The sequence below is a fragment of the Hippopotamus amphibius genome, chromosome 13 (assembly GCF_030028045.1).
Source record: "Hippopotamus amphibius kiboko isolate mHipAmp2 chromosome 13, mHipAmp2.hap2, whole genome shotgun sequence".
NCBI classification, from domain to species: Eukaryota; Metazoa; Chordata; class Mammalia; order Artiodactyla; family Hippopotamidae; genus Hippopotamus; species Hippopotamus amphibius.
The window spans coordinates 50,831,262-50,844,910 of NC_080198.1; the positions used below are offsets into that span (position 1 = coordinate 50,831,262).

At 46.2% G+C, this 13,649-nt stretch overlaps 1 protein-coding gene across 3 annotated transcripts in view; it reads right to left on the reverse strand.

Moving 5' to 3' along the window:
* Window positions 1–3,303, reverse strand: part of CRTAP (cartilage associated protein) — a 37,204-nt gene extending 33,901 nt beyond the window's left edge. For 2 of the 3 annotated variants that reach the window (XR_009048745.1, XM_057705397.1), the window contains exon 1: window positions 2,654–3,298. Coding sequence is in view for 2 of the 3 variants with exons in the window: in XM_057705397.1 (XP_057561380.1) it covers window positions 2,654–3,124 (471 nt within the window). In the remaining variant the exon portion in view is untranslated. Of the gene's footprint in view, window positions 1–2,653 lie in introns of all 3 variants that reach the window. The other variant, XM_057705398.1, reaches the window with a different exon arrangement.
* Window positions 3,304–13,649: the final 10,346 nt, after the last annotated feature.

A 13,649-nucleotide genomic window follows, 5' to 3' on the forward strand; every position in this document is an offset into this window, starting at 1 on the left:
CAGGAAGGGAGGAGTACGAATGCAGCCCTTTTTAAAGCATTTGCCAATGAAATTGGATTCTCCGATCCTCAGAAGAGCTCTTAGCAAGAGTGGCACAGGGTGGGATTTTTAAGGGCTCTCACTCAGGACCTGAGTTTTACACAATGGAATCCCTTCCTGAAGGATGGTTTTATTCATTTTGAACTCTGGCTCTGCCAGGTGGAGCCACATCTTGGCAGCTACACCTCTGACAGACCCCAGGCAGGTTTTGGAGAATGAGGGGGTGGGGGGGCCTACCCTGACATGGTTTCCGGAGACACAGCCGTCTGCACGAGAGGCCCCCCGTCATCTGCCAAACCAGCCACTCCTAACAGGGGGAGGGACAGAGTCCAGGTCCAGGCAAAGGTGGGCTAAGCATGCCTGGGAGGCAGCCAGCTCTGTCTGCTCCCAGTTCAGCTGTCATCAAGCACTTGATAAAGCGCTGGGGCCCACCTGTCCCTCAGCCTGTGGCGAACACGAGCATTTCATGGAGATGGCAGCCACTGAGAGAACCCACGGCTCGTGACATGAACCTAATTCAGGCTGGGGGCATGAAACCCACGGTGGGCTTGAGGGCCACACATCAAGAGCACGGCCCCTTCCCCACAAGAGCCCACATCCAAGCCTTCCCCCCTCTCCATTCGGACAGTCTGAAGCCCCCAACCCTGTCCTCCTGTTCAACTCAGCGTTGGTCCTCAATCACTGAAAGAGAGGCCTGCAAATCAGAGTGACACAGTGACATGTGCCCAGATCCTGCTACAGCAGGAAGCACTGTCCATCTCCAGTACCCGTCACCAGCTGGCAAGGTGCCAGGTAGAATGCATGTGCCTGTCAGCAATTATTTCCTCTCTACCCAGAAACAGAGTTTGAAAATATTAACACCATTAAGAAAAAAAAAAAATCAGCCATACAATATCACCACGCCAAATCAATTTTTCAGTGATTTTCAGTTGAAGCAATTAAGTGAAGTTCTGGTTTGTTCATAAAATTCTAAACTTTCTCCTTGCCCTGTAACAGATCTCAAAATACTAAGATGGATGGTATTATACTGACTTTTTGGGGTTTTTTGGCCACACCACATGGCTTGTGGGATCCAAAATCCCGGACCATGCCCCCTGCGGTGGAAGCCTGAAGCCCTAACCACTGGACCACCAGGGAATTTCCTACACTGACTTTTAAGTGAGTGACTGTTACAAGACCTATAAAGGGTTTTCAAGAGAAGCTATGAACTTCCTAACCTCTGAGCATGCCAGGATAGAGGAAACCCCTGCCTTCCAGTCACACTTGCAGCGCTGTAGTCCCCTCCTCCCTGTAGCACTTGTTTCAAAGTCATCTGTGTTATTAAAGAAATTAAAGCTTCCACTATTCTCCAGGTTTAAAAATCAAACGTTTCCCCCTTGATTATGTGACTCAAATTTGGCTCACACTGTATTTCTCAAAAAAGCTCTACAAAAAAGAGAGGGTTAAACGAGCCTTTTTAACTTGTAAAAAATAGTGCTCGTGTGAGTCAACCATTATTTCCGCATTTCATACATTCTGGAAATGTATTAATCTTATCCCCGTTCTATTTTAAAATTGTTTTTTTATTGCCAGGACAAACATTCACAAGTCCGATGCTTACATAAAACTGTAACTAGACACAAAAATAACCCAGCTTTTCTCCCATTTAGGGTTTTGTGCTCCTTTATGGCTCGTGTAAACGCAACACACACGCAGCGCCGTTTCAGGGAAATATGAAAAACAGATCTTGCAGCCCAAAGACTCAAAGTAAAGTTTAAAAAATCGTTTCCGCTTCGATAAAGTAGCGACTGGCCTTTGAGAGGGCTCTATTGGTAAAATCCGGTGAAGACCTGCCAAGCTAAAACCTCTTTACCTAGTATCAGGGAATTCAGCCCATTCTTAAAACTCGTGGGTCGCCAGAGTAAGGGCTTAAAGGACAGAGAACTGCAATTTGTGGCTATTTTTAGCCAGGAATCACAGGCAGGATGTAAGCAGCCACAAAAAAGAGGAAGACAACTGTGTTACATTCAAGATGAAAGAGAGCCAGCGAAGAGCTAGCCCTGCCGAATCACAGCGTCCAGGTGCTGCTCCTCCGGGCAGGGAAGCCTCCTTCCAAGGAGCCCTGCCCTTTCCTGGCCTTCATTTCCTCTTTAAAAGGGACACCCCGGCTCCGCAGGTCCTCTTCCGCCCGGCTACTGAAAAGCACCACTCACTTGAGAAAAGGGATTTTAATGGTATATACTGAAAAAAGGAGTCTGTCTTCAAATAACACTATGCTAGGCGTTCTACGGAAAGTATTTTCATGTCTAAGACGAAGAATGGGGGAACAGGATTTGAAGGCATCCTTTGGAAGCGGTGTGTGGGAAAGATCTAGGTCAAGAAAGGGCGGTGGGACGCGCTTCAGGACGCAGTGACAGAGCCAGGGCCTAGGGGCGGGGCCTAGGCGTGGGCGGGGCGGGGCCTAGGCATAGGGCGGGGAGCGGGGGGGGTGTCTAGGCTTGGGGGGAGGGCGGAGCCTAGGCTTGGGGGCAGGGCGGGACCCAGGGATCGGGCGGGGCGGGGGCCTAGGCGTGGGGCGGGGCCTAGGCGGGGGCGGGGCCTAGGAGTGGGGGCGGGGCGAGGCGGGGGGACTTGCCTTGAAGTAGGCGAACTGCAGGAACTTGTAGGGCTCTCGGCGCTGGAAGTCGGCCAGCACTTCGCGGCTGGGCTGCGACTGGCGGAAGGCCGGCAGGCCTTGCTTGCAGCGCTTGAGGCAATGCGCGCGGCGCAACAGGCCCCCGAAGAGGCGCAGCTCCGGGTAGCGCGCGAGGCCGGCGGCGGGCTCGGGCGGCGGCGCGGCGCTGCAGTTGCGGTGGCAGAAGGCCTCGCTGTCGCGCAGCAGGCGGTGCAGCCGCAGGCTGATCTCCAGGTAGCCCACGCTCTCCGCCCAGTGCTCGCCGCTGTACTGGTCCAGCGCGTGCCGGTAGGCCGACTCGAGCGGCATCAGCTCGTCCCGCGGGAAGCTGCGGAAGCTGTAGCGCTCGTACTGGGCGCGCCCAGGGCGCAGCGCGCAGCCCGCGCACAGCAGCGCCAGCAGCGCCGCGGCCGCCCGGCGCCCCGGCTCCATCGCTCCCGGCGGAAGGAAGGAAGGAAGGGAGCGAGAAGGAAAGGAAGCGGGAGGACGGCGCGACGCGGCGAGCCGAAAGCTGGGGGGGCGGGGACGCCAGCCTCCGGCCCGCCCCGTCCGGCGGCCCCTCCCCACCCAGCCGGGGGGTCCAAGCGAAGCTGCCCGCGCGGAGCGGGTGTCCTGGGGAGGCGCGCTGCCCTCTAGTTCCTGCATGGTCTAACGCGTGATCCCGGGCTCCTCTGTGCGCTCCTTTAGAGACGGCGGTCTACAAGTCAGACGCGGCCCTAATGGATCATAGATCAGCGCTGCTTAGACTTTAGAATCACTTAGAGGCCTTGTGAAAACGCAGATTCCTGGGCCATGACCCCAGAGTTTCTGATTCAGCAAGTCTGCTTGGGATCGGGGTCTGAGGATTTGCAGTTCTAGCTAGCACCCTGGGGAGGCTGATGCTGCGGGGTCCCCGGCCTACACTTTGATGGCACTGCGACGACCTTACTTTTCATTGAGAGAGAAAGACAATTCACAAATAAAATTAATAAAGGTGTCAGTGGTACTTTGTAAACAATTGAGCTAATCAGGTTAAAGATGCACACACCTTATGACTCTGCAATTCCGCTCTTCAGAATACTCTGGAGAGGGAATTGTCTGGCTGTCCAGTGGTTAGGACTCCGCGCTTTCACTAAGGAGAGCGCGGGTTCAATCCCTGGTCTGGGAACTAAGATCCCGAGAGCTGCGTGGGGGCGGCCAAACATTTTCTTTAATTAAAAATGAGTAAATTAATTTTTTCAAAAAGAATATGCTCGAGAAACTTGTATGTGTGCATCAAAAGATGTGGATAGAGGGACTATCCCCGGTGGTCCAGAGATTAAGGCTCTGCGCTCGCAACGTAGGGGGGCCCCCGGTTCATCCTTGGTCAGGGAACTAGATCCTGCATGCTGCAAGGAAGATCCCGCACGTGGCAACGAAGATCCCGCCTGCCGCAACTAAGACCTGTGCAGACAAATAAATAAATATTTTTTTAAAAATAAATAATTTACAGATAAGTTAAAGGGACAGTACAAACAAATCCTATGTAGCCTACATCCACATTCACAAATTGCTAAATTATGCCACATTTCCTTTTTCTACATTTATCTATATGTTTTTTTCTGAATCATTTGAAAGTAGATTGCATACATCAGGCCACTTACCCCTTAATCTTTTAGTATTGGTATGTATGTGCAAAGAACGAAACTTCAGACAATGATCAAATTCAGGAAACTTAGCATTGGTGGAACACTAATCTATATTCCCTAATCCAGTTTTGTCAACTGTCCTAATAATGTCTTTTACAGCACATTTCCCCCCGGGCAGGATGCAGTCCAATATCATGTATTGTATCTAGTTGTCTCTTCTGTTTAGTGTTCTGGAATCTGAACCTTCAGCTTTTCTTGTCCTGCCATTGACACTATTTAAGAATACAGGCCAAAACAATAATGAGACCCACTATACACCTATTAGAATGGCCAAAATTCAAAATACTGACACCACCAAATGCTGACAAGGAGGTAGAGCAACAGGAACTCTTCATTCATTGCTGGTGGGAATGCAAAATGGTACAGCCACTTTGGAAGACAGTTTGACAGTTTCTTACCAAACTAAACATACTCTCCCATACCATCCAGCAATTACATTCATTGGTATTTACTGAAATAAACTGAAAATTTACGTCCACACAGAAACCTGCACGCAAATGTTTATAGCAGCTTTTCACATAACTGCCCAAACTTAGAGGCAAACAAGATATCCTTCTACAGGCAAATGAATAAATAAACTGTGGTCTATCCAGACAATGCAGTATTACTCAGCACTAAAAATAAATGAGCTATCAAGCCACAAAAAAGACATGGAGGAAACTTAGATACATTCTACTAAGTAAAAGAAGCCAATATGAAAAGGCTACACACTGTATGATTCTAACTGTATGGCATTCTGGAAAAGGCAAAATTTTGAAGACAGTAAAAGGATCGGTAGTTGCCAGGTGTTGGAGGAGAGAGGGATAAACAGGCACAGCACAGAGGATTTTTAGGGCAGTGAAACTATTCTGTGTGATACTATAATAGTGGATAGCTGTCATTACACACTTGTCAAAACCCGCAGAATGTGAAATACCAAGAGTGAACCCTAACGTAATCACTTTAGGTGATTATGATAGGTCAATGGAGCCTCACTGGCTGTATGCAATGTACCACTCTGCTGTGGGATTCTGATAACGGGGGAGGCTGTGTGTATGTAGTAGTGGGGGGTATATGAAAAATCTCTGCACCTTTCACTCAGTCTTGCTGCAAACCTCAAACTTCTCTAAAATTTAAAGACTATTTTAAAAAAGAATACAAGTCATTTATTTTATAAAAGGCCCTTCATTGGGGTTTCTCTGATGCTTCCTCATGATTAGATTCAGATTAAGCTCTTTGGACTAGAATACCATCCTTCTCAGCTGTCACAGGAGGAACATACCGTCTGCCCCTAATTCGTGATGAAATAACCTGTCTAAAAACAGAAGAGTGGATTTTTTTTTAAGAGAGGATGCGCACATAGGAGAATATTTTATAGAAAGGGATAATGAAAGAATTACAGCTACACATAACAATACAGTTCAACCTTAAGAAGAAAAAAAGAATGATTCCACTTGCCTGAAGTTTAAAAATATGCTAAAGCACACAAAATGTTATTTAGGAATGCAGGTAATATAGTCTTAACTCATACAAACACACAGAGTAAAACTATAATGAAAAAGGAACCATAAACAAAAACTTTGGATAGTGGTGGGACTTCCTTGGTGGTGCAGTGGTTAAAAATCTGCCTGCCAATGCAGGGGACATGGGTTTGAGCCCTGGTCTGGGAAGATCCCACATGCCGTGGAGCAACTAAGCCCATGCACCACAACTACTGAGCCTGCAGTCCAGAGCCCGAGAGCCACAACTACTGAGCCCATGTGCCACAACTACTGAAGCCTGAGTGCCTAGAGCCTGTGCTCTGCAACAAGAGAAGCCACGGCAATGAGAAGCCCGTGCACCGCAACGAAGAGTAGCCCCCGCTCGCCTCAACTAGAGAAAGCCCGCAGGCAGCAACAAAGACCCAACATGGCCAATACATACATACATACATACATACATACATAAATTATTAATTACTTTTTAAAAAAAGAAAAAACTTTGGATAGTGGTTTCCTGTAAGGTGGAAGGAAGGACATAGAATTGGGAGAGGGTCACAGAGGGAAGAGGGGATGGGAGTGAGTATAGGAACATTCACTACATCATTTTTTATGCCATACATATATTTTAAAGATATTATTTTACAGTTCTTTGTTACTTTAAAAACAATTTTTAGGGAAAAAATTGCAATGGTGATATAAAGAGAATGAAACAAGTAGATGGAATGGGGGAGGGGGAAAATTGCATGAGGAGGTGATGTCTGAGCAGAGAACTGAATGGAGTCCTGGGGGTGGGGGCGGAGTGTGTGGAAAGAACCGAGCTGGGAGGAGAGTTTACCTGGTCCCCTGGAACTTTCTGCCCAATCTACGACCATCTTGCTTGGGGCTGGATATCCTTTATGTATGGAGAACATGAGAAAGGTCAATACCCCAGTTCCAAAACAGATGCACACAAAGGGGCCAACAGAGAAGAGTTCCATCCCACTAACAGGAAGTGGACCCTCTTTTTTCCATCTCATCTGGCTTCCTCTCATCCTTGAAGTCAGTTCGAGTCAACCTGTAGGGTTAATGGGGAGGAACAGTCATGTGTGCACTGTGTCCTCTGCTGAAATATCATCTGGTCTTGGTTACCATTGAGGAGTCATCCTCATGATCTTGGCCCAGCCCCTCCAGGTCCATCAGCTCTATGCAACTTCCAGGCCACTCTGCTTTGAGAGTGGGGTCTAGGAAATCTCTGGGAGCTCCTTGGAGCCCAGGCTACCTCCACATATCACAAGCCAGTGTCCCACAGAAGACGGCACTGGTAGAGGAGACGTGAAGGGTACAAGAGACAGAGAGAAGGTTACTGCGGCCAGAGTATAAAGAGTGGGGGAGAGAATTCCCTGGCTGTCCAGTGGTTAGGACTCTTCAGCTTTTGGGGGCCCGGGTTTGATCCCTGGTCAGGGAACTAAGATCCCATGAGCCGCACAGCACAGCCCCCCACCAACAGAAAGTGGGGGAGAGAGTGTGGGGCAGCAAAGGTTAACTGGAATTGCCTTTGAGGAGACGGCAAGGGTGGGCAGGTGGGGGGGGGAGGGAATAGTTGCTGCCAATGATAATTCAATATAATTTATAAATGGAAGTGAAACCAGACAATGTCTATAGTGGCTGACCCCTGCTTGTGGGTCTGTTCAGCTTCATTCGAGCTGTGTCCAAGTGTGTCTCCTCCCTAAAGGAGCCAGTGTTCCCCAGGTGACTTTAATGACAAACTCTCTTTCACATCATGAATTTATTCATTCTTTCAATACACTGTTCAGCATCTACCTTATACCAGGTCCTGCCCTTGGCCCTGGAATGCAAACATTAATCAGACATACATCCTTGACTGAAAGGAACTTCCAGTTGAGTAGATAGGACATCTATATTTTTTTCGTTTGTTCCTTAAGTGTTGTGTGCCCGGCACTGAATTAAAGAAATATCAACTCTTTCCTCAGGGAACTCAAAGTCTGGAGAAGACAGATAAGCAAATCTTCAATTACCCACCATCAGAGCTGGGTGCTATGTGGGCCCCAAAGAGAGCTAGGTAACCATCTTAGTGGGTTCAGGCTTCTATAACAAAATTATCATAGACTGGATAGCTTATAAACAGAAAATTTTATCTCCTAGTTCTGGAGGCTGAGAAGCCCAAGATCAAGGTGCTGGCAGATTTGGTGTCTGGTGAGAACCTGCTCTCTGGTTCATGGATGGCTGTCTTCTCACCAGGTCCTCACAGGATGGAAGGGGCAAGGGAGCTTTCTGGAGTCTCTCTCTGTCCTTCTGCTTCTTTGTTTTTTGTTTGTTTGTTTGTTTGTTTTCGGCTGCGTGTCTTGCGGGATCTCAGTTCCCGGACCAGGGATGGTACCCGCACCTCCTGCAGTGGTAGTGTGGAGTCCTAACCACTGGACAACCAGGGAAGTCCCTCGGCCTCTTTTTTAAGGGCACTAATTGCATTCATGAAGGCCTGGTCCTCATGAGCTAATTACCCCAAAGACCCCAAAGACCTCACCTCCAAATAAGCATCACTTTGGGGATTAGGTTTCAACATATGAATTTGGTGAGGGGACATAAACGTTCGGTCTATAACATGAACCTAGTCTGAAGGTGAGTTGGGGAAGTTTCTTCCAAGAGCCCATTCTTTTTTTTTCCTTTTTCTTTATTATTTATTTATTTATTTATTTATTTATTTTATTGGCTGTGCTGGGTCGTTTTTGCTGTGCGCAGGCTTTCTTTAGTTGCGGTGAGTGGGGGCTACTCTTCGTTGTGGTGCCTGGGCTCCTCATTGCCGTGGCTTCTCTTGTTGTGGAGCTTGGACTCTAGGCGCGTGGGCTTCAGTAGTTACAGCACACGGGCTCAATAGTTGTGGCTTACGGGCTCTAAAGCACAGGCTCAATAGTTGCTCCACGGCATGTGGGATCTTCCTGGAGCAGGGATCAAACCAGTGTCCCCTGCATTGGCAGGTGATTTCTTAATCACTGTGCCACCTAGGAAGCCCAAGAGGCCATTCTTAAACTCCTTTAAAGGGCCTGAAAAAAATGCAATAGAAGTTTGCCAGAGGCAAAAATGAAAAAAGAAAGAGGATTCTGGGCAGAGAAAACAACACCTACAAAGGAGAAGACAAGTGATGGGACCGGAGGCCAAAAAACAGCATAGGAGACCCTCATGTGATCCCCATAGGAAAGATGAGGGCCTGGGAATTTCACTGGCTGTCCAGTGGTTAGGACTCCATGCTTCCACTGCTGGGGGCCTGGGTTCAATCCCTGGTCAAGGAAGTAAGATCCTACAAGCTGCGTGGTGTGCCCCCCCAAAAAATTTTTTTTTAAATAAAAAAACTTTTTAAATTAAAAAAAATAAAATAAGATATAATAAAAGAAAGATGAGGGCCTTAACAGAACATAAAGAGCCATAACACAGAGAAAGATAAGTGTCATAAGTTAGATGCAGGCAGAGTGATGTAGAAATTGTTGGAAGGAAAGCGTGCCTTCAGCTAGTGTAAGCACTGATTACTTCATTATGAAAGAGGGATTTGAAATGGGATTTGAATTGGGAATGCGTTGTGACCTATCGTCCTAAAAGCAAAATCTAAGAGGACATCCCGAAAACCCAAGGTTAGAGAAAGCTCAGGAAATACATACAGGCAACAGTGGGCTGCAGAGCAATTTCTTCATGTTCAACAAATAATTATCTCGTCCTGGGCTAGAAAACAGAGACTGGGGCGAGAATGAGGTGCTCATACTTTATTTGGGAGGTAAATCCATGACAGTGGGAGAGAGAGGAGAGGGAAAGCGGGAAAGGAAGGATGAGATGCAACACAAAGTAACGTGTTAGCATGGTGGCTACGCCTTCAGAACAGCCTTGAGGAGATGCAGCCAGTTTCCTGGCAGGTGCACCCACTAGACCACGTGGAGCGTCACTGGACAGGCTATACAGAGAAACCACACCGTGAGATAGCTGATCTGCGTGAAGAAGGGAGAGGACATTTATTTACTGGTTCTTTCCCTCCTGTGATCCCTGATGCACTACGGTTCTTCATGGGGGGGTGAACTTGCCTGGCCCCCAGGTTGCACCACCCAGCCTCTGGCAGCTGCGTAGGAAGCACGGTGCTGTGTTCCAGTGACTGGAGAGGTGTCTGGAGGAGCCAGAAACTTCAGCTGGTTGGTGTGGGCCAGCAGATGTGCTGCCAGGGCAGCTGGGTGGAGCAGGCAGCCTAGAGTTCTGGAAACAGGTGACTAGGGAATCTGCGAGGCATCACGTAGATATGTCTGATAGAGCAGTCAGAGAGATTGTGATCAAATTACCATGGAGACTTTCTGGCCCAGAAGTTGCAAACTTAAATCTCTCATGGAACCAGCAGCTCATGTCAAAAGTGCAGTGGACCAGACGGAGACTGTTGCCAACTGGAGGAACTTACATGCTTAAACAATGTTCCAATGCATATTTCTCATCTACTGTTACCCCAAGGGACCCTCGGCCTGCTGTGGCCAGACCTTCCAATCTTTGAAGAGAAACTGGAAATCCAAATTATGTAAATTCCCCTGATTAAATATTGACAACTCCATTGATTATATAAAATTTAAGAAACCAATGGGCCAACATGGTGATTGTTAAAACAAGTAGCCCTTCGGCCATATCTAGTTGTAACCTTCAACTGAGCTAGAAAACTACTGTGATCATTCAGAGACATGAACCATGGCTGCAGATGTGGATACAAAGACAGAGGGGGGTCTGGACTTCCCTGGTGGCGCAGTGGTTGAGAATCCACCTGCCAGTGCAGGGGACACGGGTTCGACCCCTGCTCCAGGAAGATGCCACATGCCACAGGCTACTGTGTGCCACAACTATTGAGCCTGCACTCTAGCGCCCGTGAGCCACAACTACTGAGCCCATGTGCCACAGCTACTGAAGCCCATGCGCCTAAAGCTGGTGCTCCGCAACAAGAGAAGCCATGGCAACGAGGAGCCCGTGCACCACAATGAAGAGTAGCCCCTGACCTCCGCAACTAGAGAAAGCCCATGTGCAGCAACGAAGACCCAACACAGCCAATAAATAAATAAATTTATATATATATAAAAAAAAGACAGAGGGGGCTAAATCTGGGGGCCCAGATAAAGAAGAAACAACAGGCCTAGATCAAACATGTAGGGGAAAAAAACAGCCCTGCAAAGAAGCAGATGGGAGACCCTGGGAAGACAGATGCTTTTGCCAGATAGTGAAGGTGAAAGAGGATAGGAGAGACAATGTTTAAAACAAAGTCATTTTCCCCCTACTAAGTCCAGCCTCACTTGGGGCTTTTTGTTTTTATTTTATTTTATTTTAATAAATTTATTTATTTTATTTATTGGCTGCATTGGGTCTTCGTTGCTGCACACGGGCTTTCTCTAGTTGAGGCGAGCAGGGGCCACTCTTCATTGTGATGCACAGGCTCCTCATTGTAGTGGCTTCTCTTGTTGCCAAGCACAGGCTCTAGGCGGGTGGGCTTCAGTAGTTGTGGCTCACGGAGTTGTGGCACACGGGCTTAGTTGCTCCACGGCACGTGCAATATTCCCAGAGCAGGGCTCGAACCCGTGTCCCCTGCATTGGCAGGCAGACTCTTAACCACTGCGCCACCAGGGAAGTCCCCATTTTTGTGTTCAGATCTCAGACTCTTGAAAGGGAGCTGGAGGAGATGGGGACAAGGGCATCCTATCACTGATGACTGTCAAGAGGGATGGGCCAGTCCTGGGACACAGCTGCTTTTATCGGGATTGTGGGGAAACTGTTGGCCGATGGTTTCACAATTTTATCTTTTTATTGTTTCATAATCATACCCATCAGTCAGTTGCACAATATAACCCAAGGATACAGGTCTTGGGACTTACCGCATCAGAAAACTTAAAGACTCGTGAGAAACATGAAGAATTGCTGCACAGCAGAACTGTCTGCATCTGTAGGCAGGAGGCTTTTTTTTTTTAAATAACTTTTTATTTTGATATAAGAATTGCTATATACCCTTTACCTAATTCATCAATTGTTAACATTTTGCCTTACTTGTTCCATAATCACATACATGTAATAATATGTATAGTATCTATAATGTATAATATATATATAAACATATACATGTTATTATCATTTGAGAGGAAGTTGCAGACATTATGCCTCTTTACCCCTAAATGTTTGAGTATATTTCCTAAGACCATAGCCACAGTACCATTATCAAAATTAGAAAATTTAATCTTGATACAATATTAACTTCTAATCCATAGTCTATATTCAACTTTTGATCATTGTCCCAATAATGTCTCTTGTAGCGATTTTTTTTTCTCTGATTCATGATGCAGTTTGGGATCATGCACTGCATTCAGTTGTCATTTCTTTTCAGTGGAGGCCTTGTTTCTTCCTTGCCTTTAACATATATCATTTAAAAAACCTATTGCAAATCACAATCATTTTAGTGGAACTTTAAAAATATTAGAAATGTAAAGCTAGCTAAATTTTTACATTGAAGTACAGATCAGAACTGACACTGGGGGACTTTCCTGGCAGTCCAGTGGTTAAGACTCTGTGCTTCCAGTGCAGGGGGCACAGTTCCCTTTTAAGGGAACTAAGATCCCACATGCTGCGCAGCCAAAAAAATAAATAAATAACAAAGAAAAGAAAAAAAGAACTGACACTGGGACTTGAGGGAAGCTCTGTTAGGACCATAATGGAAAATACGTCATTCAGAGGGAGATTGATTATTTTTTTTTAAGTTTTACTTATTTATTTTTGATTTTTATGGGAATATAGTTGATTCACAATGCTGTGTTAGTTTCTGCTGTACAGCAAAGTGAATCAGTTATACATATACATATATCCACTTCTTTTTAGATTCTTTTCCCATATAGGTCATTACAGCGTATTGAGTAGAGTTCCCTGTGCTATATAGTAGGTCCTTATTAGTTATCTATTTTATATATAGTAGTGTATATATGTCAGTCTCAATCTCCCAATTTATCCTAACTTGTGCAAAGCCCTGTTAGGATCGAAAAACAAAGTTTTTACCTGTTACTGGGCTCCATATATCTCTTCCCTTCATTGTTCTTAGGCTACTGATGAGGCCTCTGTGCTTCTCAAGCTACCTTTGGTGAAGGATCGCTTTGGTTTCTGTGGTTATCAGTGTTCTTTTCCATCTTTCAATGACTAATCCGGTTGTACGAATTTATAACAATAAATTACTAGAAAAAATAAATACAAATAGACGTAAAATTTACATCTAATTTTTTCATTATTAGATGCAACAGACAAGCTTTATCAAATTGCTACAAGTTTCTAAATACCTACTCTGAATTTCTGTACTAATCTCATTTCTCTGGTCCTTGGACCACACTAAGAGTAGCACTGGTCTATATCAGAGCATGCCCCGTACTTAGTTGTGTATGTAGACATCTTTCTCACTGGAAATGATTCTCTAGGGGGTGACAGTCTTCTCAAGATCATTTCATATTCCCCACAGCCTAGAGCAGGAGGTTTACATACCAGCACACACTCTACATGCACATGTGGACAAGAAGCATAAGTAAAGTAGGCACAGAAGCATGGCCTTGTAAAAGTAATTTGGGCTCTAATAAACCATAGTGGAAAAGAATATGAAAGAGAATATATTTATATTCGGTGATATATGTACCACTTTGCTGTACACCAGAAACTAACACGACATTATAAATCAACGATACTTCAATAAAAAAAAAATAATAATAATTCGGGCTCTAAAGTCAGGCAATGAGGGACTTCCCTGGCCATCCAGTGGTTAAGACTCTGTGCTCCCAATGCAGGGGGCTCGGGTTTGATCCCTGATGG